The 26520-nt window shown below is 45.0% G+C and overlaps 1 protein-coding gene across 6 annotated transcripts in view; it reads left to right on the top strand.

The window, feature by feature from the left end:
- Positions 1 to 26520, top strand: part of SIL1 (SIL1 nucleotide exchange factor) — a 212035-nt gene that overhangs the window by 22911 nt on the left and 162604 nt on the right. For 2 of the 6 annotated variants that reach the window (XM_027606952.1, XM_035727804.1), the window contains exon 2: positions 26096 to 26210. In XM_027606952.1, the coding sequence (XP_027462753.1) occupies positions 26136 to 26210 (75 nt within the window). In that variant the 5' untranslated portion in view covers positions 26096 to 26135. Of the gene's footprint in view, positions 1 to 807; positions 1080 to 3139; positions 3239 to 22818; positions 22939 to 23076; positions 23217 to 26095; positions 26211 to 26520 lie in introns of those variants that run through there. The other 4 variants (XM_027606956.1, XM_027606951.1, XM_027606955.2 and 1 more) reach the window with 4 other exon arrangements.

Genomic DNA, 26520 nt, shown 5'->3' with positions numbered 1-26520 from the left:
CTTCTCTGATCTTTTTCCTTTTTCTCTCTCACTTTATTTTAACATCCCCTTTCATGGTCTTACCTTTCTAGAAAGTTGATTCAGCCTTTCCTTGCCAGCTCTTAGCAGGAGAAGCATCAGGACTTCCAGCCCTAATTTATGGTTTACATTCCTTCTCCATTCCCTCTCTTTGCTGTTCCGGAACCTAATCTCGAGGCATCCTGCTGAACTCTCACCTGTCAGAACAGTGTTGCCTCCAGTGACAGGTAGCTTTGGAATTTGATGGTCAGTACTAGCTTAGCGATTTGGGCAGAATTTGGGAGTCTGTTTTGTGCATGTGCTGCTACCTGAGAAAATGGGGCTTTTTTTCGTTTTTGGTACCATCTTTCTTTCCCACTGCCTGCCTGGCCCCAGTGAGTCCTGTTGCCAGGGGAGATGAAATGGAGAACTCTTGGGGCGCCTGGGTGGCCCAGATGGTTAAGCATCTGCCTTTGGCTCAGGTCATGATCCCAGGGTACTGGGATCGAGCCCCACATCGGGCTCCTGGCTCAGCAGGGAGCCTGCTTCTCCCTCTCCCTCTGCCTTTCCCCCTCCTCATGCTCTCTCTCTCTCTCTGTGTCTCAAATGAATAAATAAAATCTTTAAAAAAAATTTAAAAAAATAAAAAAGAAATGGAGAACTCTTTGCCATGATTAATTCTGGGGTGTTATCCTATGAAGTAACAAGATAGCATTTCAGAGCAGGATGTAAGGGAGTCTCCCTGCAGTTCCCATGGAACAAGTTGACCTTTCAGTTACATTTTTCAACATCTTTGGGGGCCCATTTGAAGGGAGCTAAAGCAGTAATTACGACTAGGCAAAGAAAACTAATTTGGAGCCAGAATATTTTAATGAGAAGCTTAAAAAACCAGAACCTGCTGATACGTGATAAATAGGAATTGAAGCTTTGTTCTCTTCTTACTTAATCCTTCCCTTTTTGCTTTATTATGCTTTTTGGTTTTCTTCCCAAAATGTGAGGACTTTCCATTATTCCCCCGGTGGTGGAATGAAGATGTTGTTGGTGACTGCCTGCTGAGTCTCAAACAGGTAGAGAGAGCAGAGGTGAGCTGCCTTCAGGTACTACTAAACCTTGGGGTTTTGGTTCATCTGGGGAAGGGGTAAGCTTGCTTTCATTTCCAAGTTGATTCATATTCCCCCCAAGGATTCCTTGGGACTGACTGTTTTTTCTAGATGATTCTGAGAAATAAGCAATGAAGGAAATTTTGTGGATGATTTTAAGAGCATATTTCCTAGTCTTTCTGAGCACTCAGAAGCTTAGGCAAAAGATAGTAGATTTGTCTCTTTCCTAGGTGACGGTAGTAGGCCACCGATTCATCTGATGAATTGATGTTGTATGAGTCTGATGTTGTTAAGAGCTTGGCTTTGGAGTTAGATGTGTTTTGTAATTCTGGCTCTGCCACTGTTTAGCTCTCTGATCTTGAAAAATGATTTAATTCCTCGGAGCCGCAGCGTCCTCATCTGTAATAGGGGGATAAAGATGGTACCTATGGCATAGGGTTGTTGTGTGCCCAGTATATAGTGAGTAAATACTCCCCTGAGTATTAGGTATGGTTGTTATTTTGAGATACTGATGGAAAATCAGATGGAACCTTCTTGGCAAGAGAAAAGAAGGTAGGACGTTGCTTAAAGAACCTTGAAGGAAGATAAGGCGTTGAGGGAGAGGGGAAAAAAATCATCAAGCAAAAACAAGAGTGGGAGAACTCTGGGTCCTCAAATGAGTTACCTGTTGTTTCACTACCTTAGTAAGTCCCAAGTCTTCTCCTTTGCTAATCCACCAAGTTGATTGTTCTCCCAGAAAGCCTAACTGCGTAATGGCTCCTCAGCAAAGATTGAATAGCCTCATCAGCCACAAACATCCTCCATTACTGAGACATCATTATTTTTACAAAGCACACTGCTGTGTTTTACTGCCTGCACTTTGAAGTGTTATAAATAAATAAAGCTGAACCATACTTGTCAGGATAGGTTCAAAAAGTGCATTTTGGGATGCTGTACCTTTGCCCTGACAATATGTTTATTAGCTTGCTTGTTAATTCCAGGATTGGTTAACTTGAGGCACCTTTGGGCCGGCGTGCTCATACCAGCATTTACCCCAAGGGCTTAGAGAGAGGAGTTCAGTATAATTCACTCCTTTTCTCTGTGTTCCTGGGAAGTCATCAGGTGGTGAACAGGGGTAAGAGGGAAACTGAACTACTTTGAGCTGATAACTCCTTCCCAAATGTGTCTGTGCGGGGAAAGAATAAATTGTGGGCTGGATGGAGCAGAGCAACAGGGATTAGGAGCTTCTCGGTGTTATGCAAAACAGTCAAGTGCAAACAGATTAGATGAAATCCTTTATTAGAAAGTTTGGTGTGCTTTCTCATCAGGATTTTGGGAATTGGGCTGTTTCGCTCCCTACCTGATAATTAAAACACTAAGATAATGGTTGGGCCTCTGATAAGCCTTTCCTTTGATATGGGGGTAGAGAGAGACTTGTCTGGGGGCCCTGTAGCCAGGAGCTGTCAGTGCTAATTACTTCAAGTCTTGACGGGGGTCACCCATCAGACAGCATAGGTCTGGCTTGGTGAGGCTGTGTGCAGAAAAGGAGCAAAGCACAGGGCTTGAGAGTGCAGGCCTGGAGTCATCAGGTCCCAGGTTTGGACCCTGACTTTGCCTCTCCTAACTGGGTGTATTAGTTTCCTGTGGCTGCTATAACAAATTAACACAAACATGGTGGCTTAAAACAGCAGAGATATATTCTCTCTTAGTTCTGGAGGCCAGAAGTCTAAAGTCAATACCACTGGGCTGAAATTAAGGTGTTGGCAGGGCTGTATGCTCTCCAGAGGCTTTAAGGCAGAGTCTGTTCCTTGCTTTTTCCAGCTGCTGGTGGCTGCTGGCATTCCCGGGCTTGTGTTCATATGACTCTCAACTTCAAGTTCAGCTTCTTCAAATCTCTGTTGTGTCTTTACATCACCTTCTCTTCTGTGACTGTGTCAAATCTCCCTCTGCCTATGTCCTGTAAGGACGTTGTGATTGTATTTAGGGCCTGTCTGATAATCCAGGATAATCGGTTTAAGATCCTTAACTTAATCACATCTGCAAATACCTTTTTTCCTTAAAAGGTAAAATTTACAGGTTCCAGGCCTTAGGACCTGATCTCTTTGGAGGGCTGTTAGTCTGCCTGCAGCACCGGGTGACCTTGGCAAGTGACTTTGACCAATGTAAGTTTGTTTCTTTACCTGTAAAATAAAAATGCTAATCATATATTCTTTACCTCATTTCCATGAGGCTTAAATGAGACCTTGCTTGCCAAATACTTGGCACCTACTTGGTACCTACTGTTATTATATCCATATATGTTCTTCATTACTGTTAAACATTACTATTATTGTTCTTTAGCTATCTTCTGTGAAAGAGAGAGGAATAGTTTCTTAAGAGTATATTTGACTTGCGACATCTCCCTCCCCTCCCGCCCCAACACCCACTGTGGCCCTCAGAGCCCTAGGATCCCTAGGATCTTTGGCCATCACCCCCGAGTCAGCAGGTATATCCTCAAGGCCAGTTTTTTACCCAGTCCTCTATTTTTCCTCAAGGCCACTCTCTTAGCTACTCCTCCATTTTCCTTTTTCAGTGAATGAGCTGGTGTGTGGGAACAGGCCTCACACTTCAGGGGGGTTAGTGTCCCCTCAAAATTCCTATGTTGAAATTGTAACTCCTACTGTGGCAGTATTTGGAGTAAAAAAGTGACATTAAATCAGGTCACAAAAGGTGGGGCTCTGATAGAATTAATGTCCTTAGAAGAAGAAACACCAGAGAGCTCTTTCTCCTCAGTGCCCGGGTACAGAGAAGAAAAGAGGGCCATGTGAGGACCTAGGGAGAAGGTGGCTGTGTACAAGGCAGGAAGAGAATTCTAGGTAGAAACCAAATGGGCCAGAACTTGATCTTGGATTTCTAGCCTCTATACCTGTGAGAAAATAAATTTCTGTTGTTTAGGCTACCCAGTCTATGGTGTTTGTTATGGTAGCCCTAGCAGATTAAGAGAGGGGAGTATATAACCTGGCTCTTAGACCCACTTATGCCAGACCTTTGGGTAGAAGATTGGACCCTGGAATTATTCCAGTTACCATTCAGTATCATTTGCTGTATTGCTGCTTTCCCATGGATGATTGTAACTCCATAATGAAGCATGGAAAAATATTATTTTTACAGTGGTATTTAGTATCTGATAGCAATTAGCCAAAAGGTACATGTCCCCAGTGAGGTACTGTAAATACATTTTATCTGTTCTATTACCTGCTGTTTCACGAACACATCCCTGAAGCACTTTAATCTTGTTTTTCATACTTGTCTTCAAGTGAGGAATTGTTCTGATTTGCAACTTCAGGGGATAATTACTATGTTCGTTAATTTCTGTTCTTTTCTTCCCCTCTATTTATTACTGGTTTCTTGAGAAAATTTTTCCCTAAATCTACACTAACTAGAGACAAGTCACTTGATTAAAAGGGTGTTTTACAACCCGGGTTTCTCTGGCTCCCTTGGCACACTGATAGGAGGGCTGTGTCAGCATCTTCTTAGCTGGGGTGAAGGTCTCCCTGGTCTGGGCTTATATGAGAAAGAGGCTTTTTTGCTGGAGGGGTGGGGCGGGAAGGGCAGAGGTCTCTGACCTCAGGCTGCAGAGCAGAATATTTTTTGCACGGGGGTATTTCTGGGCAAGGGGCCTGAGAGGCTCACCTGCTTTTTTTCTTTTCAGAGATTCAATGATAGATATTAACTGAGTATGTGCTATGTATGTCTCATACAACATTGTGCACAGCACTATGAGGAATGTGGTTTTTGGCTCACGGGGACGCTCCGTACGTGTTGATTTAAATGAATGTGTGGCTAAATAGAGTGACCCTAGCATGCAGAGAGACTGAAAGGGCAGGCCCCGGGGGGCTCGTGGATTAAGGGTGCTGTAACCTCCCTGGAAATGTAACACAATTGGGCGCATCCTCGTGAAGGCCGTGATGCTCTAGCACTTGGATCTGCAAGAGGAAGCAGTAGAAGAAGAAGGCTGTATTGAGGATGGTTTAATTTTTTCTGGTATTTTGTGGGGCCTTGTGAGTCCCCTTTTCTTTTCATTGTAGACAGGGACTGCTAAGTATGTTCGTGTAAGTGCAGATGTTTCATAAATGTCAAGCGATCACCCGAGACACTCGAGGGAGGAGATGGAAAAATAGTGGTTTCGACAAGTTGGTTCAGGTTAGGGCAGAGGCAGGGATGTATGTGAGTGACATGCTGGGGGAAAAGAACTGAAGAAGGTGAGAAAGCAGAAGCCAAAAAGGATTTGAATTAATCTGGAGCTAAATGAGAGCCTAGCTTAGAGAATATTGATCTGGGCTAGGTATCCAGGGAAAGAGTGCTGGAGATTTCTGTGAGAATGAGGAGAGATAGAGAGTAGTTAGTCTGGAACACGGGTTGGGGAGGGGAGGGAACAGTGGGTAGAATGGCTGAAATCTTCCCTACCCTCCCCCAACCCCATGTTTCTCTGCATTATGATACTTGTCATACCATGTGGCAATTATCTGTTTATATGCCTTTTCTTCTCCTAGAAGGTAGGAGAGGTGGCTCGGTCATCTCTATCTTGGTTACTTGACACTGTGTCCAGCACATAGCATGTGCTGCCCAGATGATTGATGAACATGCATGAGGTTAAGGCCTGGATGAACCATCCATTAAGGACTGAAATGTGAGAGGTTGAGGTTGGGGCATAGGGGAGATGAGCACATAACTGGCTGGGGTGTAGGGGGGTGAATTAGGATAGAACTGAGAAGTGAGCCTGACATGGAATCTAAATCATCCTGTAAGAATTTACTAAACTGTGTCAAGTGCCAAGTGAGCTGTGCAGAGTGGACATGGTCCCTGTTGTTAAGATGCTTAGGACAACCATATTGTAAGTGTAGTAAGTGTTGTGATCCAGGGGAGTATGGGTGCTGTCGCAGCATGCATTCTGTCCAGTGGAGAGGGTCAGTGACAGCCTCCTGGAGGAACTGTCTTTCAGAGTGAGGAGGAAACTTTTTAGGATAGTAGGAATCTGCCACATAAAGACGAGGGGAAACAGAATTCCGAGCAGAGGGGACGACGTGTGCAAAGGCCTGGAGGTGGGAAACAAGATGTCTTAGAGCACTGGAAAAAAAGTTCCATAGAGCCAACCGTAGACAGGGAGAGGAAAGAGAGAAAGCTGGAGATGTTGATCCTGGCTTGATGGTGGACAGCCTGCGTGTGGAATTTGGCCTTGATCCTGAGGGCCCTGGAAAACTATTGAATGGTTTCAAGCAGATGGGGGTATAAGTTCATGTTCATGCTCTGGCTGTAGAATAATCCCTCTAACATTTAATCAAGGTGTGTACTTGTAATTTGCTGATGTTTTACCCCACGATTCTTTGACACTGCAGCAAAATCTGCCCATTTGCTTTAAATCCTTGAGTTCTGGAGCCTGAAGTGTGCTGGAGAGGTAGTTTGCCTGCCACAGGCCTGAGTCCCTAGTGTTTGATCTCAGGCTCGGAGCCCACGGCTCCAGCTCCGTTGCAGAGCAAACCGTGTTAAGGACCGCAGCTCCTACGGCTTTCTGCAGCTGTTCCTGCTCTCACCTCAGCCCCTTCACAGTGGCTTGCAGTTCCTCAGCCACTGCACAGTCCTCTGCTCTGTGTGCTCAACAAATTGAAAATTTTTATGACAATGTCAAATAATGGGATAAGTTTTGAGAAGGAGGAGTGAAAAATAAAGACCTCTTTGCCTTTTCTCCTTGCAGGGGTTTTGAAAAATGTAGAAATTCTAAGTTGTATGTTAAATATCCTTGGGGTTTCCTTTCCTTTCCTTTTGAAAATTTTTATATTAACCAAAAATCTGGTAGAGACGCTTGTGGGGAGATAATTCCTTTTGGCTGGAGCTTAAGCTCCACGTTGTGAGCTTTTTAATTGTCTTTCATTGGAGGTGGGTTGGGACCCAACTGTGCAGTCGCCAGAGCTCATCACAGTCCTGTTGCTGGGCAAATTATCTCTGTGAATCTGTATGTTTTCCCCTTGTACCTACCTAATGAAAGCCAAATTAAATCAATTTTTAATCAAGGAGATGAATGACGGGTTTTTCCTCAGAAAAGAAAGCACCAGGCCCCAAAGTACTGGATACAATAAAAAGTGAAGTTTTTGTTTGCGTTCGTGCCGTTAGGCATGGCTTTAATGTCAGGAAAACAGGTGGTGCCGTTAAAATCGTATTCGGAAATATGCCATCCCAGGGAGATAAAGGAGAGTGCTTTTCTCCCTGCCCCGTTTCTCTTTCATAGGTTGTGCATGCCTGTGTGTTCATAGCACTGCACAGATACAGAGTACATAGTAAGTGCTTGGAGACAGAATGGATGAACAGTTGGTTTTGAGCAGGTCCTTTGTTTGTGCTGCCCTCTCCCTCCAGCTCCTCAGCTTGCTATTTGTTCCTTCCATCATCCATTTGTTCATTCATTCAACATACATTTTTCCTTTTTTTCTTTAAATTTTTTATTGTTATGTTAATCACCATACATCACATCATTAGTTTTTGATGTAGTGTTCCATGATTCATTGTTTGTGCATAACACCCAGTGCTCCACGCAGAACGTGCCCTCTTCAATACCCATCACCAGGTTAACCCATCCCCTCACCCCCTTCCCCTCTAGAACCCTCAGTTTGTTTTTCAGAGTCCATCGTCTCTCATGGTTCGTCTCCCCCTCCGATTTACTCCCCTTCATTCTTCCCCTCCTTCTATCTTTTTTTTTTCTTAATATATATTGCATTATTTGTTTCAGAGGACATTTTTCCTTCTTGACAGATATGAAGGCCATTGGTAGTGAAGGGACGTTTCCACTGAGTTGAGGCTGAGAGGCATGGCCAGATCTCTTCTTCTTTAATACCTGTTTTGTCCTTTATTTTGGGAAATTGATTTCTGGGCTACCGTGGACACCCACATCATCCTCCTGAAAATTGCCTTCTTCCATCTGCTTGCTTTGGTGGAAGGAAATGGCTTCCCTTGTGGTGAGGGAGGGTGGTAGGGGTAAAGACTCTTGAATTCAGTGGCTGTCCCCATAAGGATGTCTCCATGTACTGTGGGGGGTGGGGTTGCGGGGAGCCAAGCTTGCCTCCCCTGTGATTTGATTCCCATAATCATGGGTCTGGCTTTGGGCTCTGGGCTCCCAATGCATTGGCATCTCCAGAGGATTCGGGCAAGGCACCAAATCCTCCCTGCAGCCCACGTTCCAGCTTGTTACTGTGATTGAATGGGCTCCCTGAGTGTGATTCCAATAAAAGAAAGTGGCTTTTATTGAGAGCCTTTCAGAGGAACTCGGAGACTGGATTTTGGGTACTCCAGAAACCTTGGGCTGAGCAAATAAGAGATGAAGTAAAGCTGTGTGTCTTCTGCTTCCTCATTGTGCTACCTGGTTTCATTCTGGTTTCATTGAAAGCCTGCTTGGGTGGCCCTCACCTGAGAGGTGGGGGGTGGCTATAGCAATTTGGGCAGGTGCGCAGGAAGGGGAAGAGTAGATGAAATTGACTGTGGCTGGTGATGGATGGGCAGGGCAGTGGGGGTGGGGGGAAGGAGAGAGAGGTATTGAGGATAGCCTCTTGGGTTTCTGGCTTCTGCAGTAGAGCTAGGCAACCCGAGAGGATCAGGAGCATTGGGGCAAGAGCATGAGCTTAGCTATGAACTTGCTGAATATGAAACGTACAAGAGGAGAGGAAAGTAGGCGTATCCTTCAGGGAGAGGTGGCACAAACACTGCCTAGATTCTCAAGCTGCTTTCCTGTTCCAGTTATCTACTGGGGTTTTAGGCCACTGTGGGGAGTAATACAGCCCAAATCCAGATTCTGTTGACTGGCTCTTTCTATTAATAGATGCTGAGAATTTGCAAGAACTAACAAACCACTGAACTGCAAGGCAAAGGAATGAGTTCATAAGCAGAGTTCACAAACAATGGTGACCCTCTTATCTTATCTTAGCAGGCATATAGCAGGTCTCCTTTTTGCCTTTCTAATCTCCCTTTCATTGTGGGCAGTTCTTCAGATGCCAGAGGTTTGCCAAGACAGTGCAATGAGCTGTGTGTTTGAAACTCACCTGACCTGTCTGGCAAAGAGAATTCTTGTATGTCTTGATGCCACCTGCCATAAGCCCTTTGCTCCTGCTGTTGTTGAAATAAATGCATGCTCCTAGTTTCATGCCTCCAAGTCTTCAAAAAAACCCTCTTGCCTCTGCTTCGGATGCCTTTCTCATTGTTTGGCTGATTCCTTTTACTCTTTTCATCTTTAAAGCTTACCTATTCCAGGAAGTCCTTTCTGACCCTCTGTGTCTCGATGAAGGTATCTGTTCTCTCCTTCCTCCGAGCCATCCAGCCACCTCTGTGTGGGCTCTTTCAACCCAGTACTTGCTATAGTGACTGACGGACTCCTGCATCTGCATTGCCCATCTCGAGGGCTCCCAGAGGGCAGGACCTCGATTTACTTAGCCTTTGTATCTCTAGCACTTGGCCCATGGCTGGGTTGCAGCGGGTCTCAATCCATAGGTGTTGAAGGATGAATAATCTGCTTGTTGGATGTGTTGGAAGTGGTTGCAACTGGATATATGTTTCTTAGTAGGTGGTAAGGATTCCTTCAGCTTTTCATGGTGCAGAAAATCTTGCTCTTTTGGTAGCTCTCCTATATGGGAGAGTGAACAAGGTCTTGTAAAAATATTTTTCTGGGTTGGTGGGGCTGTTAACTGATCATCTGAGGTTGAAATGGATTTGGCGTGGGTGAGAAACTGCAGGTAGTAAGTGAACAGCATGTCTGGGCTGCGTGGGCTTAGTGCTTTTCTGTTTTTCTGGATGCTCTCCACATTTTTGTGAGTGGCAACCCAAACATCTGGCTTCTCTGAACCCAGGGCTGTGCCTAGTTGTTTATGGGAGTGGTTGCGTTTCAGGGTAAGAGTCTGGAATATCAACCAAGCTTTTTCTGTTGGCATTACCGGGGGCTGCAGTGGCTGTTTTAAGAAGAGCTGCCACAAGAGGAATCCCTGAGCAGTGAGAGATAGGAAGGAATAATTGGAAAGAATTGCCTCCTACTCTGTGGCAAGGCGGACTCTTCAGGCAAAATTGAAGAAGGTGTAGGGAGGGTCCTGAGTAACAGAGACAAAAAAAGTAAGGCCAACCTGGAGGTGAGGTGGTAGTTTTGTAAGGAAATTAGGAAGAACTAGGGCTTCTGCTGTAAGGGTGGGGCAAGGGAGGGCTACTTGGCATCGCTCACACCTTTGATGCTCTTAAGTGAGCATCCAGTGGAATTGGGTTCAGAGCACCTGCTGCCCCAAAGGTGGTCTCCAAATGAGTACTGATCCTTGACCAAATGTGCTCTGCCTTGAGGCCTCTTGTGAGACCAACTGTTTCTAAGATATGTTTACCTGGGTAGGTGGCTGGCATGTCACCCCCTTTTAACAAACCTGGTGCTATATGATAAGGCTAGCTGGCAAGTTGTCCCCATGGAGCTTACTGTGGCGGGAGAGACTTCCTGTGGTCCCATTGGCATCCCCATCACAAGCTCATTCACTGGAACCTAGAGTCCCCTTGCACGCTCCAGTCTAGGATGCCGCTCTTGGCTGAGTATACCCCTGTCAGTTGCAGGCTGATGACTTCTGGCAGGCTGGGATTTGGTTGGTGGCATCTTGCAGAGCCCCCTGACCCTACCTGCTGTCACAAATCCTGTTGTATCCCCTTTGTACACATGCTTGAATATCTTGTGATGCACCACTCTTAAGAAGAGCAGATACCAGATGGGAGAAGTGCCTCTCTTGGGTTTATGTGTGTGTATGTGTGTATTTTTAAATACACTAAAAAATAAACTGTGGCCTGGTTTGGCTATTTTCCATGCTCAGAATGTGTTTGTCATGTTCTTGATCCCCTATGGAGACCAGTGGAGCTATGAAAAAAAGCCACCTCATTAGGAGACCCTAGAAGGAAACTGGGTCTTCTGGCCCTTCTTCCCCAGGGTATGGGCCCCTCCTCTTCTACAGCCTGCCAAGGCCAGGGCCTCGGAATAGCTCCCCCCAGGCAGTGTGCTCTGTGCCAGTGTCCAAGGACTTTAAGGAATTTAATTAAGTAACTAATAGACTAGGAGATGTTTAAGGTGTGATTTTGTTGACATTAAACACAGTTATTTAAATATCAGTTAATTAGTGCTTTTTAATACTGCTTCTTGAACTCAAGTTTGGTTACTGTAGTTGACGTAGATACTTGACAAACCCAAGTTCGGTGTGGAGGCGTGGGGCACAGTTGAGCACGGACTTGGAGGAGGAGAGGAAGAGAGAACACATAATTTACAGCTGCTGAAATAATTCAGCTGTTTCCCTTGCTGATTGCTCTCCTCTGTGCTGCTGATGCAGTGAATTGTTAATGGGATGGGCTTTTGCTTTTCCAGTCAGGGTTGGGATGAGGCCATTTTGATTGTTGGGAATAAACTTTGAGATTGGGAGGAACACTTTTAAGCTTGAATCTAATACCACATTCCCCCTTAATCTCAGCCCAGGATCTAACCTTTGGGGTGTGCTTTGATATAATGAGGGCTGCATCCTGTTGGGTGAAAGCAGGCACTGAACTTTGGAATGTTCTTCACTGGGTAATGAGGGAAAATGGGGAGATGAGAATCTAGGACTGGGGTTCAGCTTACAGGGCTGCAGACAAACTGAGCTGCCCATAGAGAAGACAGCTCTATGGAGTGGTTGGTGAATGCCTGCAAGGGCTCCCTGCCTGAAAAATCTGCTCTGCACACCTGCCTGGGTGGATGTCAGTATTCTGGATTAAGGTGTTCATCCGCTCACCTGTTCATCTCTCCACCTAGTCTTTTCATTTATTTAGTTATTTATCAGCCATACTTTTATCAAGTGCTTGCTGTGGCCTTAGACCTTGGACTAGCTAAGGATGGAACAGTGGATGAGGAAGGAGTCTTTGCCCTCAGGGAGTTCATATTTACAGTACAGTTTGGTGGGTCTTAGGATGGCTGCACAGAGAATTATGGGAGTACATGGAGGACCAGCAAACTATGGCAAATCAAACCCAGCAGGGTATAAAAATGATCATCTGACTAAGTTGGGCTTATCCCAGGTATGCAAGGGTGATTTCACATTAGGAGATCTTCACACAAAATTTGCTATAATAATAGGCTAAAGGGAAAAAACTGTGTGCTCATCTTAGTAGATGTAAAAAACACACATGGTAAAATATAACACCCATTCATGATAAAAATAGCTTTTTAGAACTAGGAGGGGGCTTCTTTACCTTGACCAAAAATAGTTACCAGAAAAAGTACAGAAAACACCATTTTTGCTTTTTAAATTTTAGAAGAGAGAATAGTGTAATGAATGTACCCGTATACCCATTGTCCAGTTTCGGCAGTTACCAACTTGTGAGCAGTCTTAAATTATTTTTCAGTGTGGTAAAATATATATACCATGAAATTTGCCGTTTTAACCTTTTTTTTTTTTAAGATTTTGTTTATTTATTTGACACAGCGAGAGAGAGAACACAAGCAGGGGGGGTGGGAGAGGGAGAAGCAGGCTTCCTGCAGAGCAGGGAGCCCGATGTGGGGCTTGATCCCAGGACCCTGGGACCATGACCTGAGCCGAAGGCAGACGCTTAACGACTGAGCCACCCAGGTGCCACCAAATTCTGGACTCAGAATGAGTTCAGAAGTGTTCCCTTTTCTTGTTTTTTTTTTTTTTTTTTTTTTTTTTTTAAATATTTGGAAGGATTGGTATACTGCTACCTTTCTTAACAGTCACTTTGCTGGCTAGTAGGCCCTGGGCTCTGTGGCATGATGGTACTTATTTGAAACTCTGGCCTTGACGCTGGGCCAGGTCATCTTTTACATACTCTATTTGTCTTTAACACCTCCATCTTGGCCACCTGTCTAGTGAGCCATTCATACTGATTGATGCACACTGGCAGGTACACTGGCAAACAGGGTCAAGTTGATAAGTTGGACTTTAAGATTACAGGTTTGCCCTTGTACTCTTTCTTTGGGCTGATGAATGGATGGTCTGTACTTGGGCTTGCCAAACAAGAGCAAGGCCTCTGAGCAATCCCAAGGACCAGATCAAGTCAACAGACAAGGGAGTGGGTTCTATGTTGAAAATAATATTTATTTATTTATTTATTTTTTAAAGATTTATTGATTTGGGAGAGTGTGTACACGCATGCGTGCATGCACACACACAAGTGGGGGAGGGGCAGAAGGCGAGAATCTTCAAGCAGACTGCCCGCTGAGCGTGGAGCTGGATACCAGGCTCAGTCTCATGACCCATGAGATCATGACCTGAGCTGAAACTGAGAGTCAGACGCTTAACCAACTGAGCCACCCAGGCACCCCGAAAATAATACTTATTTTAAATGTTTTCTCACATAGCTAATGTTTCAGGAAGAAACACTCCATTGAGCATAGCTTCCCATATTCTAATTTTGTATCTGATCATAGAGGTGGTCACACATACTCTTTTTTCAAAGTAGTAATTCATATATGTGTGCTATTATGTTCTGATTCTGCTCAAAAATATGTACCTGTTTTTGTGTATCATCACTGTCCATATGTTCACCTATTTAAAATTTTTTTTCACCTGTTTTAACGACAACACTGTTTTCCATTGTGCTGTTCCAGATGAACCCCCCTTTAAAGATTTTATTTATTTGAGAGAGAGCGAGAGCATGCACTAGCATAGGGAGGGGCAGAGGGAGAGGGACAAGTGACTCCTTGCTGAGCAGGGAGCTGGATGCGGGGCTGTATCCCAGGACCCTGAGATAATGACTTGAGTCAAAGTCCGACACCTAACCAGTGGAGCCACCGAGGCACCCCAGATGACCCCTTTTAAATTAAAAAAAAAAAGATTTTATTTATTTGAAAGGGAGAGAGAGAGAGAGATAGCGAGCAAGCGAGAGCACAAGAGCAGGGGGAGGGAGAAGCAGACTCCTCGCTGAGCAGGGTGTCCAATGTGGGGCTGGATCTCAGGATGCTGGGATCATGACCTGAGCCAAAGGCAGCCTAACCAACTGAGCCACCTGGGCAACCCCCAGATGACCCCTTTTTAGATTTTTTTTTCTAAAGATTTTATTTATTAGAGGGAGAGCATGAGAGGGGGGAGGGTCAGAGGGAGAAGCAGACTCCCCGCTGAGCAGGGAGCCCGATGTGGGACTCGATCCTGGGACTCCAGGATCATGACCTAAGCTGAAGGCAGTCGCTTAACCAGCTGAGCCACCCAGGCGCCCCCCTTTGTAGATTGTTGATTTTATTCAATCAACAGATATTTTTGAGTGCCAGGCACAGTGATGAGTAGTGAGGATACAGCAGTGGACAATTGTCCCTACCCTTCACAGAGCTCCCAGTCTGGTGGGTTTTAGTTGTTACAGGCCTATGAAATGGGATTTCATTGGCCTTGTAACACCCTTAGGATGACGAGGTTGTGTAGTCCCTAGCCCCAGCTCCTATCATTGCCTTCTAAAAAGCAAACAAGGGAGGCCTTGGCAAGACAGTGGCATTTCTGCTCGTGAAGCCCAGGATGGGGAGCCCTGGGACCATGGCAGAGTCGGCTCTGAAATGGGGCTGTCGCGGCAGGGAAGACTGCTGTTTCCTAGGCAATACTCTGCTTAATATTTTTAGTGCGTGGTCACGGTAGAACTAAATGTAGTTTCTGATCCCAAATTGGTAATAAATGTAGACATATTTAGAGTCAGAAACAATGCATTTAAAATCCTCTGCTCCTTAATGGTCCTGCCAAGTGCTGAGTTTAGGTTTCTTTGTTTCTTGGCTACCTACCCAGCCTCCCACCATCTCTTGGAGAAGGCGCCTGGATTTTCTTTGGGTGTTAGGTGGGATTGTGAAAGCCGTGAGTTATGGGTCCCTGAGCTGTGTTGAGAGGCATCTGATTTTTGTGTTTCTGCCCACATATGTAAATGTGTACATTTTAAAATTCATCCCTCTTTCAAGTTTTTAAGGATCTGGGATTATAAATAGTCTTGGACTCTAAGGCCTGTTAAAAATAAAATATGATGCTTCAGTTGCTGATTTACCTGGAAGACATAGTCAATGCCAACATGATAGTAGCGAGTTCCATGCTTGGTGACCTGTCCTCATGCTGCACTAATTGTTTCTGTAAGTTAATGCTATTTTCTTGGGGCTCCTGAATTAGTTTAAGGAAGAACCTAATCGTTACTCCTCTCATCATTTCAGAGTTGTAGTTTGTGTCTCAAGTTGCCTAGAACAGTATCCATTTTCTTGGGCCATATTTCTTAAGAGGGCTTTCTTTTTGATGACTGTACCATCTGAAACTCATTTGTGGAAGGCCATGTTACCCACTAATCGTGGATGGGACATCAACCACCTGAGGACAGTGATGGTATCTTTTGTATGTTCTGTTCTATAGTATGGTGCTCTGTGTACTCTGGAGACTGAGGCTAATGGTAAAATATCTTTGTGAGGTACCGGTTTCTTAAAGTGTGAATGCTGAATGCTTATACTCCAAAGTGCCAGAGTGGCTAGCACAGAATAAGGGTTGGTGTACTTGTTGATTTGTGATGGTCCATTTGGAGCTATGGACAGGAAGTTCTACCTTCCTTCCTATCATCATTTCACTATGAGGACCTGACCTTCTCTGGAAGCTTGGAGGCAGCAGGGGAAAGGAAAGATGAACTCAGATTCTGCCCCGGGTTTTATGTGGATGAGTGCGTCAAAGTCCCTGGTATTCTTTGGGAGCGGGCTATAGAGAAAACCCATTGTGCCTACTGTCAGGAGATCCATTTATTGTTTTAGAGGGGAGGGAAGACGGAGGATGTGGCGCCTTACTTTCTGGACGCCAGCTCACCCTACCTAGGGTGGTCCAAGCAGTCTAGGTCTGCTGAATTTGCCCCGGCTATTCCTGCCCTCCCTATTGCCCCCTTGGAGTTTGGAGACAGGTCTGAGTCACCAGGAAGTGACCATTCTTTTTTTTTTTTTTTTTTAAGATTTTATTTATTTATTTGACAGAAAGCGGCAGGTAGAGGGAGAGGGAGAAGCAGGCTCCCTGCTCGATGTGGGGCTCCATCCCAGGACCCTGGGATCATGACCTGAGCCGAAGGCAGACGCTTAACCGACTGAGCCCCCCAGGCGCCCCCTGAAGTGGCCATTCTCAGTCATTTCTTTAGGGGGCATTGATGCAGAGCCAGCCAGCAATGCTGAGGTTTCTGTGGAAATGGCTGTGTAGCTACCTAGAGTGTAGTCCAGATGTGTAGGCAGGCCTGTGGCTCAGGGAAGCTGAGTTCCAAGGAGAGACTTGGCTGTCAGAACACAAGATAATTCTGTAAGAGAATGAAGCTCTCACTGCTTTTGTTTATCCTGTCCTTGGCTCAGAATTTTCTCTCAGAATGGTTGTTAATGAGCATTACAAGCTTCCTGAGCCCTCATTTTGTGTCAGGCACTGTGCTCTATGCTTCCTAACATCTCACTTAATACTGACAACCATTCTGCGAAGTAAAGTGGTTACTCTCAAGTCCTTTGGTAGATGACGGGGTTGAAACCTGGAGAGGTTAAACAGCTAGCCCAGAGTCCTACAGCTAGTCTAGGAGACCTGGGTCGAAATCCAGAGCCCACATTCTTTTCATCACACCGGAGTGGAGATGAAGTAGAGTAGAGCTTCTAGTACCCCTTGCTTTTATCAGACACAGGCCCATCACTCTTAGGACCTCAGGCAGGGTCAGGGAGCAAGTATAAGGTGTAGGCCTCCTTGCCCGTGCTCTGCTGAGAGCTTGTAATCTGGGGCCTACGGGAAAGTACACTGAGCTGGCCGGGGATGTTTCCCTAACTCACCTGGTCACTTACTGGTGTGCTTAGGCAAATGAGCCTCATGTTTTGGGGCTCCGTTGTCTTCTGCTGTGAAGAGGTAACCCTGTCCTCAGGGTTCTGCAGGTGATCACATGGTCATAAACTAGTTGGAAATGAACTTGGATATCATCTGGGCCAAGATAGTTGCCCCTGCCCTCTGCTGAGTTCTTGCCAGACAGTTGGGTATATATGAGGGGAGTGCTTGGGCTTGGAGAGCAACGATATTTGTCCTTTGGGTTCAGTTGGGAACCCTATATAATGGGAGGTCAAGGAGTCAAGCCACACAGAGTGCCAGTGAGCTGGCTGCAATTTGAGTCCAGGGTGTTCTTCCTCTTGAATGTCTGTGCCTCATTTGTGGGCTGGGCTGTGCTAAGGGCATTCACCAATCAAAATGTACGTGTGTGTGTGTGTGTGTGTGTGTGTGTGTGAGAGAGAGAGAGAGAGAGAGAGAGAGAGAGAGAGAGAGAGAGAAGCTTGGATATGGTAGCAGTGGGTCTTCCCACAAGAGGGCCCCAGTAGGCTCATTTAAAAATTTCTCTCCTGACACAAAAATGTGTGCCTTTGTATTCACACTTGTAGAATAAGTAAAATGAGTCCAGTTTCTGTGGCTGATTCATAGACCACTGGAAAGACAGCATGGCCTGTGGAAAGAGGATGGGTTCTGGGCCAACTGGCTTTGATTCTTGACTACCACTCTCTGGCTGCATGAACTCGGGCAAGTTATTTAACCCTTCTGAATTTCAGTCCCTTCATGGGCTGAATGAGAAACATATTAGAACGCTGTCAGAGAGTTGTTGAGAAGAGTGAATGAGCTTAGAACTTTGCTTGGAACATAGCAAGCGCTTTATAAATGTTCACTATAACTACTATGAGACAGAATTTATTTTCCTGTGGGTGGCCCAGATAGTGCACTTGATTCCTAGGGGTTTTGGTGTCATTGGGGTATTTCTCTCCATCTCATATTATAAAGTGCAAGGACTAAAGCTTCTGAGCAGTCTGAGGCATGGCTGAGAGCTCAGAGAAGGTAGAGTTGTGTCTAATGGGAGTTTGTTCTTGAAGCTTTGCTTCCCTGCCCACCCCCCTTTTGTAGGTGTGACTGTGTCTGTCACTATCCCGAGGACAGGTGTGTTGGAAGGGTAGTTCTACACCACCGTAGAAGCCTTTGTATGGCATTGGAGGATCCGTCTGTAGGACCTGACCATTGGAGTCAGTTTTTTCTCTGTTATCATTAAGACTTGAGTGATAATATTGAAAAAATTGGATTTAGAGAAGTGGCCCCAAATCTCCAAACTTCAGTGGACCCACTCAAGCTTTCAGAGGATTCTACTTATGTGCCTCTATTTCTTCTCACGTGTGCCCTCTCTTGCAGGGCCCATCTGGCTGCCTCATCACCAAATCCAGTGGCTTTTTTCATCCTCATTCTGATTGATCTCTTGACGTTGTTGCCTATAACTTGATTTTCTCAGGGTTCTCTCCTCTGTTTGGCCTCTTTGATTCTGCACTATTGTTGCCGTTCCTTGTTTGATAGCCTTGCTTGCTTCGCTTTCTTTTCCTAAACTCCAGCCATGACTTGAAGATTATTCTTGCTCATTGTTCCTTTCTCTCTGGTTTTCTCCGTAAGACAGGAACTCTATTCTTGTTGCTTTGCTTATTATTCTCTGTGGTAATGGCATCAAAGTTCTGACCCTGCTCTAGCCTTTCTCTGCCTCTTTGTCTTTGATAGGTGTGAAGTTGCCAGAGCCTTCCTGGATCTACTGACAAGCTTCAGACCTAAAGGCATTGAACCCTGGTTATTTTTTTTTTTTTAAGATTTTATTTATTTATTTGTCAGAGAGAGCACAAGCAGGGGGAGTGGCAGGCAGAGGGAGAAGCAGGCTCCCCGCAGAGCAAGGAGCCCGATGTGGTACTGGATCACAGCACCCTGGGATGATGACCTGAGCCTAACTGACTGAGCCACCCGGGCGTCCCCTGGTTATTCTTTATGTAGTGAGTGAGTGCCTGCTATGTCTTTTAGATCTTTAGCAGTGCAAATGAAGATTGAATCTTAAATTCCCTTCTAGCATTCAGATTTATTGAAGGCTGTGGTTGAATAGCATAGGTCTGAAGAGGGCCAGGCTGGGCTCCTATTTGCTTTGTCCCTTTTGCTTTTGCTCTCTTTTTTGCTTGTCACTTGATTTCTTTTAGCTGGAGCCATTGTCTTTTGTCTGTGAGATTGTAGTTTTTTGCTAATATGCTTAGCTACCTTCTTGAAGATCTGTTTTCTTCCCTACTAAAATAGGGATGGAATTGGTCATGTCCCTCACCTTTTGGAGTACAGAGTATTGAGAAGGGGTCAGGAATGCTTCCTTCCCCTTTCATCCCACCCCATGTTGCTCCGGTCCCTGCTGGGTTTCTGGAGTCCTTCTTGGCTCCATGTGCTCTTTGGCGGGACCAGCACCTGTCCTTACATTGCTGCTGGAATGGGCTCTCTTTTGAAGGCTGTACAAATGGATTTTGGCTTTGCAGCTTTTTGTTGAGGCAGAAGCTTAGGTCTCTTGTGAACCTTCTTCCTTCAACAGCCTCCTCTAATCACTTTCTTTCTTGGGTACCTTGGGTCTGTTGAAAGCAGTCTCCATTTACTTGGCCCTAGGCATGGCTTCAATACTGGGGACTGCGCTTGTCCCCATTACACAAATGGTCAGTGGTTAAGGATGTTCCCTGTCCAGCCTCCCAGCCAGTTACCCAGGCTGGGCTGGGATTGGAAGCCACTTTTCTTTTGCTGTCCAAAGGCTCTTTGGATTTAATTGCTGTTTACCTCCTGACTTTCTGTTTAGTTTATGTCTTAGGGGGAAAGAGCCTGTTTGCCTGACTGTTCCAAACTTATTTCTCTTGTCCTTTAAATTTTTCTTTAAAAATCCATTTCTTTTCCTACGCCTTTACACATTGTTTTCTCTTGTCAAGGCTGTCCTTTTAGTGTCCTTTTTGCATTGTTTCTTCAGCTTCATATTTGCTCAAATTAGGCAGCAAGTTTCTGTTTGTGTAGAGGTGAGTGACTGTGTGTGTGTGTGTGTGTGTGTGTGTGTGTGTGTGTATGAGTTTGTGCAGCCCATAAATAGTAATGAATGTGTGTCTGTAGGAAGAGCTCATCCTCTAACCTTCAGTCTGGAAAGCAGAAGTTTGTTTCACAGCTGTTCCTGCAGCCGGCAGTTCTACACGATGGTGGCCTGGCTCTCTGGACCCTCGTATGCTGGGAAGTGCACTGAGTGTGCTGGGTCTGCCTAGGTGCTCAACAGAAAACTGGCTTTCGTCTCTCCATTTTCAGCTGGTGGGGGGAGTTGTCCCATAACATCTGTTTCCTTCACCTCCTGGGAGTAGATACCCAACAAAAAGCTTTTGTCCTAAAGTTTGAGGTATAGGGTCAGCTAAAGAATGTGTTGATCCTGCAGAAGGCAGAGCTCTGGAGAGTGGTTCCAGGGTGCCTGGCCTGGCCCTGATGGCCTGTGGGTGGAAGAGCTAGTCATCATCCCTACTCTAATGATAAGTACGTGCCAGATGCTTTATTATGCACTTTCCATATATTTATTTAATCCTCCCTAACACTCTTTGAAGTGGGAGCTCTTATTATTGCCCATTTTACAGATGGAGAAACTGAGGCCTAGTACAGTTGTGTTCAAGATCACATAGCTAGGAATTGACAGAGCTAAGAACTGGCCTTAGGTCATTCTGATGCTAACTTCATGTACTATACTTTCTATCCAATGTTTTTATCTCTTTGCTCAAGTTCCCTTCTTTTAAGATGGAAGTGGGAATTCTTGTCCTTTCACTTCTAGATTTGGGGAAACAAATACATGGATATACGCTGTAGGTTAAGAGTGTGAGCATTTTCTGAGATGGAGTTCAGAGTGCTCCCAGGTAGCTTGCTGAGGTGCTCCTGTCTGCCCAGGACACTTGTGACCTTTTCCTGTTCTCCTTGTGCTCTGGCCCTGGGATAAGAGCAGCCACTGTCCGTGGGGCCAGCCAGCCATGTAAGAAGCTTTCAGAGATCCAGCAGTCCCACTTTGCCATCCTCATCCCATTCTTTTGTTTTCCTGCCTTTAGAGAAGATAAAAGTTATGGGATGATGGTTTTTTAAAATTTTTATTTATTTTTTATCCAGGGCCTAGTCCTTTACCCCAGTTCTGTCTGAATGGAATAGAGGACATGAGGCATCAAGAAAGGCAAGGGCTGGTGAGTCCAAAGGCCTCGTCCCACCCATGCCCCAAACACCTGCTCCTGTAAGCTGCACAATACAGGAAGCTGAAAATACAGATTGCTGAGAGCATCCAACCTCTATTTAAGTAGAGGTGCAGCCTACAGATGGCCAGTTTTGATAGGAGAAAAAAATGGGCCTTTCAAGTCCTAATTATCTTTTTGTCCCAAAGCCCAAGGATACCTAAGGAAAGAGTTACTGGTAGAACATTGAAATATATTTCCTTTCCCAGACCGAGTGGTGGTGGTTTAAGTCAGAAGAAGACTGTAAATGTAAAGATGTTGCTCTGTGCTCCAGTAAGAGCCAAGGATGATGGGAAGATTTGTTCTATAGTGTGTGTAGGGGCAGGTGATGAGGCAAATCCAGGGTTAGTGGGTGGCAAGTAGGGTTTGGGAAGGGCACTGACCTCAGGCCGAGTGTGCCAACTGTATCTCAAAGGGATGCCATGACTTTGGCTTTACTTACGTCAGTGTAACAAGGTTTTCTCTTGCTGCTGCTGTTGCTGGCCAAGTCCCTGGTTGTGTTGTGAGCAGTCCTGGTAAAACATAGCTGTGTGCCACTTCCCCTTTCCCTCTTCCCACCCCCACCCTGCTCACCCCACTTTGAGCATAAAGCCCAGAGAAAACTGTGTCTGCATGGTCTCCACCTGCTGCTACTTGAATAAGGTCCAAGCCCAGGTTGACATGGCTGCAGGCCAGGCCTTAGTTAGCAGGACGCAGGACACCATTCCCCATGCTGTTAGGGTACCCCTGCAAAGCTTGGGAAACTGTCTCATTCCTTTCTCCCAGCCTCACTTCTCCTAGCTCTGTCCCCTGGCACCTCCTCCCTGCAACATGTTCTCTCTGTCTGTGTTTCATGGAGAAATATATGGAGGCAATAAATAGGTCAGGTGTACAGTCCATGTGGAACTATTGGGGGGAGATGAAGGATCTATTTACGAATCGATCGCTCATCCTTAGTATTGGCATAAAATGCTTCTGAGGGTGTGTGTGTGTGTGTGTGTGTGTGTGTGTGTGTGTGTGTGTGTGTGTGCGCGTGTGTGCGCGCGTGCGGGAGACGGAGGCGGCTGGGAGCCCTGTGGGAGCTGCTATTTCTCTCGCACCCCCCACTCTGCTTCCCACTCTGGGAGGTGGGGAAGCTGCTGTGTGTGGATCAGCTGCTCCCAACCTCTTTTGCCTCAGTCTCTTCTGTATTTTCTCCTCCTGCTCATTTGTCTTCTTTGCCCTTGACTAATTCATTCTCATTTATCTCTTCCTCCTCATCTTTTTCCCCAGCATCAATTCCAGTGCTTTTCCCTGGCTGTGAGAAGGGAGTGTTTAACTGTGTGTGTGTGTCCATCCGTGGACACATGAACACTCTTCATGCAGGGAAGGGAAACCTGTTGCTTTGGGGACAGGCTTTGTTTTCTCTTACGGTATGTTTCCCAATAATGCACCCCACTCCCATTTTTGACTCTCCTTTTTCCCACGGGCAAGGCTGTGGATTAAGAAAGGTATGGGGCATTATAGGAATCTCCAGGGAACATTGTATGTTCCTGGGACCCATCTCCCTGGTCCTTCCCAACCTGTTCACTCCTGATGTGGAAGCCTCTGCTCCTTGTTCATCCTCACCCAGCCTGCTCACTCACCCCCAACACAGCCAGGCACGGTCAGGCACCTGTCTAGAACTAATGCTGTGCGGTGAACTCACTCCCTGCCTTTCAGTGTGTTGGTGCCCCAGGGAGCCAAGCTGCTGGGGAAAGCTCATGTGGCACTCAGCCGTTCCATTTTGTCGACGAAAAAAGAGGGGAGAAGCTGGCAGAAAGCAAAGGCTTTTGCTGCTGGGTGAGTGTAGCAGCTATTTTTAGTGTCCAAGCCTTTGCTTTTCCATTTGGCTATGCTTTTTTAGCACAGTGCCGGTCCAGCAGGGCTGTTTTCCTTTATGGCTCCAGATGTCCTTAGGGAAAGTTTCCGTCTGCCTCTGAGAAGGTGTGGGCTGGGCAAGGGGGTAATAACTTCTGAGAATGGGTTCAGACAGGGCTTTGGGTCTCACTGCAGTCCTGTTATAGGACCAATTTCCTGTGGTGGAATGTGGAGTATGGCAGGAAGAGCAAAGAGAAAAGGTAAATACCATACTCTTCAGAGATGTTCCCCTATAACGAACACAGTTAAGCCTCTATTGAGTAAACTGCCTAGTAAGGTATATTAGGGCCGAGTGACCAACGCACAAGCCTTTTATAAGGGTCTGGACTAATGCTGACATGTCCTGACTTTTTCTAAGGCTTCTTAAAAATGTTTCGCTTGTTTCATTTTGTTTCTATTTTTGCCCTTCTTTCTAGACTATTTGCCAATTTTTTTTAAAGTACATGTGTTTCTCGCTCTTTTTTTTTTTAACGTTTTTATTTAAATTCCAGTTAGTGAACATAGAGTGTAATATTAGTTTCAGGTATATAGTATATATAGTGATTCAGCAATTTGGATTAAGTTATCTTGACTGCTGCTCTAGTGTACTGACCAAAATTGTTTCACTAAGAAACCCATTAAGTAGTAACTCCCCTTGGTAACCTGTAATCTACTTTCTGTCTCTCTGAATTTGCCTGCTGAAGAGAATTCATTTAAGTAGATTCATAGCAATATCTTTTCTTTTGTGTCTAGCTTATTTCACTTGGCATATAACGTTTTCAAGGTTGATTCATGTTGAATCATGTATCAGAATTTCATTCTTTTTATGACTAAATAATATTCCATTGTATGTATATACAACATTTAAAAAACTCTGTTGATGGGTATTGGGGTTATTCCCACCTTTTGGCTATTGTGAATAATGCTGCTATGAACATTCACATGGAACTATGTTTGAGTCACTGTTTTCAGGTCTGTTGTGTGGAATAAATACCTAGGGGTGGAATTACTGGATCATAAGGTAATTCTGTGTTTTGCTTTTTGAGGGACTGCTAAACTTTGTTCCACAGCATTTTACATTCCCACCGGCAATGTATAAGGGTTCCAGTTTGTCTGCATCCTTGTTAATATAGGTTATTTTCCTTTTTTAAAAAAATTACAGCCATCATAGTGGATGTGAAGTAGTAAATCAGTGTGGCTTTGATTTGCATTTCCTTAATGATTAATGATGTTGAGAATATTTTCATGTCCCTATTGGCATTTGTCTATCTTCTTTAGAGAAATGTCCATTCAAGTCCTTTGCCTGTTTTTAATTTGGGTTGCTTGTTTTTTTGTTGTTGAGTTGTAGGAGTTGTTGATATATTCTGGTTATTAAACCTTAACAGATAGGTGATTTGCAAGTATTTTCTCCCATTTTGTTGGTTGTCTTTTCACTCTCTTGATAATGTCTTTTGAGGCACAAAAGTTCTAAAATATCTATGGAGCTCAATTTACCTATTTTTTTAAATCACCTGTGGTTTTGGTGTCCTTTTTAGGAAATTACTGCCAAATCTAAGGTTATGAAGATTTTCTATATGTTTTTTTTTCCCTAAAAGTTTAGCTCTTAAATTTAGGTCTTTTATTTATTTATTTTTAAAAGATTTTGTTTGTTTATTCGACAGAGAGCGAGAGAGGGAACACAAGCAGCAGGAGTGGGAGAGGGAGAAGCAGGCTTCCCGCCAAGCAGGGAGCCCGATGTGGGGCTCGATCCCAGGACCCTGGGATCATGACCTGAGCCAAAGGCAGATGCTTAACGACTGAGCCACCCAGGCGCCCTGGTCTTTGATCTGTTTTGAATTAAGTTTTGTATGTGGTGTAAGGGAAGAGTCCATCTCATCTTTTGCATGTGGCTATTTACTTGTCTCAGAACAGTTGGTTGAAGAGACTGTTTTTTCCCCATGGAGTGGTATTGGCACCCTTGTTGAAAATAAGTTGACCATACATGATTATTTCTGGGTCCTCAACTCTATTCCATTGGTCCTTATGTCTGTCCTTAAGGCTGTACCACACTGTTGTGATAACTGTAGCTTTTTAGTAAGTTTTGAAATCAGGAAATACAAGTCTTCTAACTTTGTTCTTTTTTTCCAAGATCTTTTTAGCTGCTCTGGGTCCCTTGAAATTCCATATGTATTTTAGGATGGGTTTCTCCACTTCTGTAACAGCATTGGTATTTTGATAGAGATTGCATTGAATCTGCGTATTGCCTTGGGTAGTATTGTCGTCTTAACAATATTAAGTCACTAATCCATGAACATGGGATATCCTTTTATCCTTTTTTAATTTTCACAGGTACTAGGGCCTGTGCTTCAGGCCCTCCCCTGGCCTCCCAAAATTGTTTGGCCATTTGAAAAGCGATGTGTAAGGCTTTGTGGCTTGGGAATATTGAACTTTGCTGGTTGTTGGGATACTGATGGCATCTTTCTTCAGGTATAACAGTGAGCATGGTTTAGAAGTGAATGATAATGAAGGCTTATGAGGAGTTGGGCTCAGGTGTGTTCACACACAAATAAATTGGTTAGTTTCTTTCTCTCACTGTCACAGCCAATACCACCCTGTACAACCTGACAAGTTGATAATGAGGAAGGAAGGAACCACAGCCGTTGTATCTCATGTAAGAGTCCTCCTTGGCTCTATGCTACCAACCAAGGCATATCTGCCCATGAGTGACTGAACTTATGGGAGATGGAGGCTTCCTTTAGATCTATTTTTTTTTTTTTAAGATTTTATTTATTTGACAGAGAGAGACACAGTAAGAGAGGGAACACAAGCAGGGGGAGTGGGAGAGGGAGAAGCAGGCTTCCTGCGGAGCAGGGAGCCCAATGTGGGGCTTGATCCCAGGACCCTGGGATCATGACCTGAGCCGAAGGCAGATGCTTAACAACTGAGCCACCCAGGCGCCCTGGCTTCCTTTAGGTCTTATCCTGTGGTAGAAGACCTTTGATACCTCTATGCGGAAAATGTCTGTTATCCATTGAACAAGTGACATCTTGGGAATCACAGTGCTGGGGGATCAGGCACCAGATTCCTGTTGACCTTCTGTTTTCTTTTTTATTTTCCTCAGGTCTGTATCTGTGGCTCTCCAGGACCTGCCCCCTTCTAGGATGGCTCTTCTGGGAATGCTGCTTGGGCTGCTGATGGCTTCCTGCTTCACCTTCTGCCTCAGTCATCAGAACCCGGTAAATATCTTAGCACAAATAGAAGAATCCCTGTAAGGTCCAAGAAAGCCTCCATGCCATCAAGGCTTCTGTGGGAGTAGGGTGAGCTTTTATTTTTCTTACAGGAATGTGGGCAGCACTGGATCAGGGTATATGGGTACTTCTCCAACCTCCCCGCCCCGCACCAACCCCACACCTTACTCCTCTGGCCTCTGTTTAAAGCTCATAGTATAGTTTCCCTTTGGAGAAAATATGATGATGATGATGATACAATAATAATATCAATAATGATGAATTTACCATGTACCAAGTGGTTTATTAAGTGCTTTAT

This window comes from Zalophus californianus, chromosome 5 (assembly GCF_009762305.2).
Source record: "Zalophus californianus isolate mZalCal1 chromosome 5, mZalCal1.pri.v2, whole genome shotgun sequence".
NCBI lineage: Eukaryota > Metazoa > Chordata > Mammalia > Carnivora > Otariidae > Zalophus > Zalophus californianus.
This window is presented reverse-complemented; position numbering and strand designations above follow the sequence as displayed.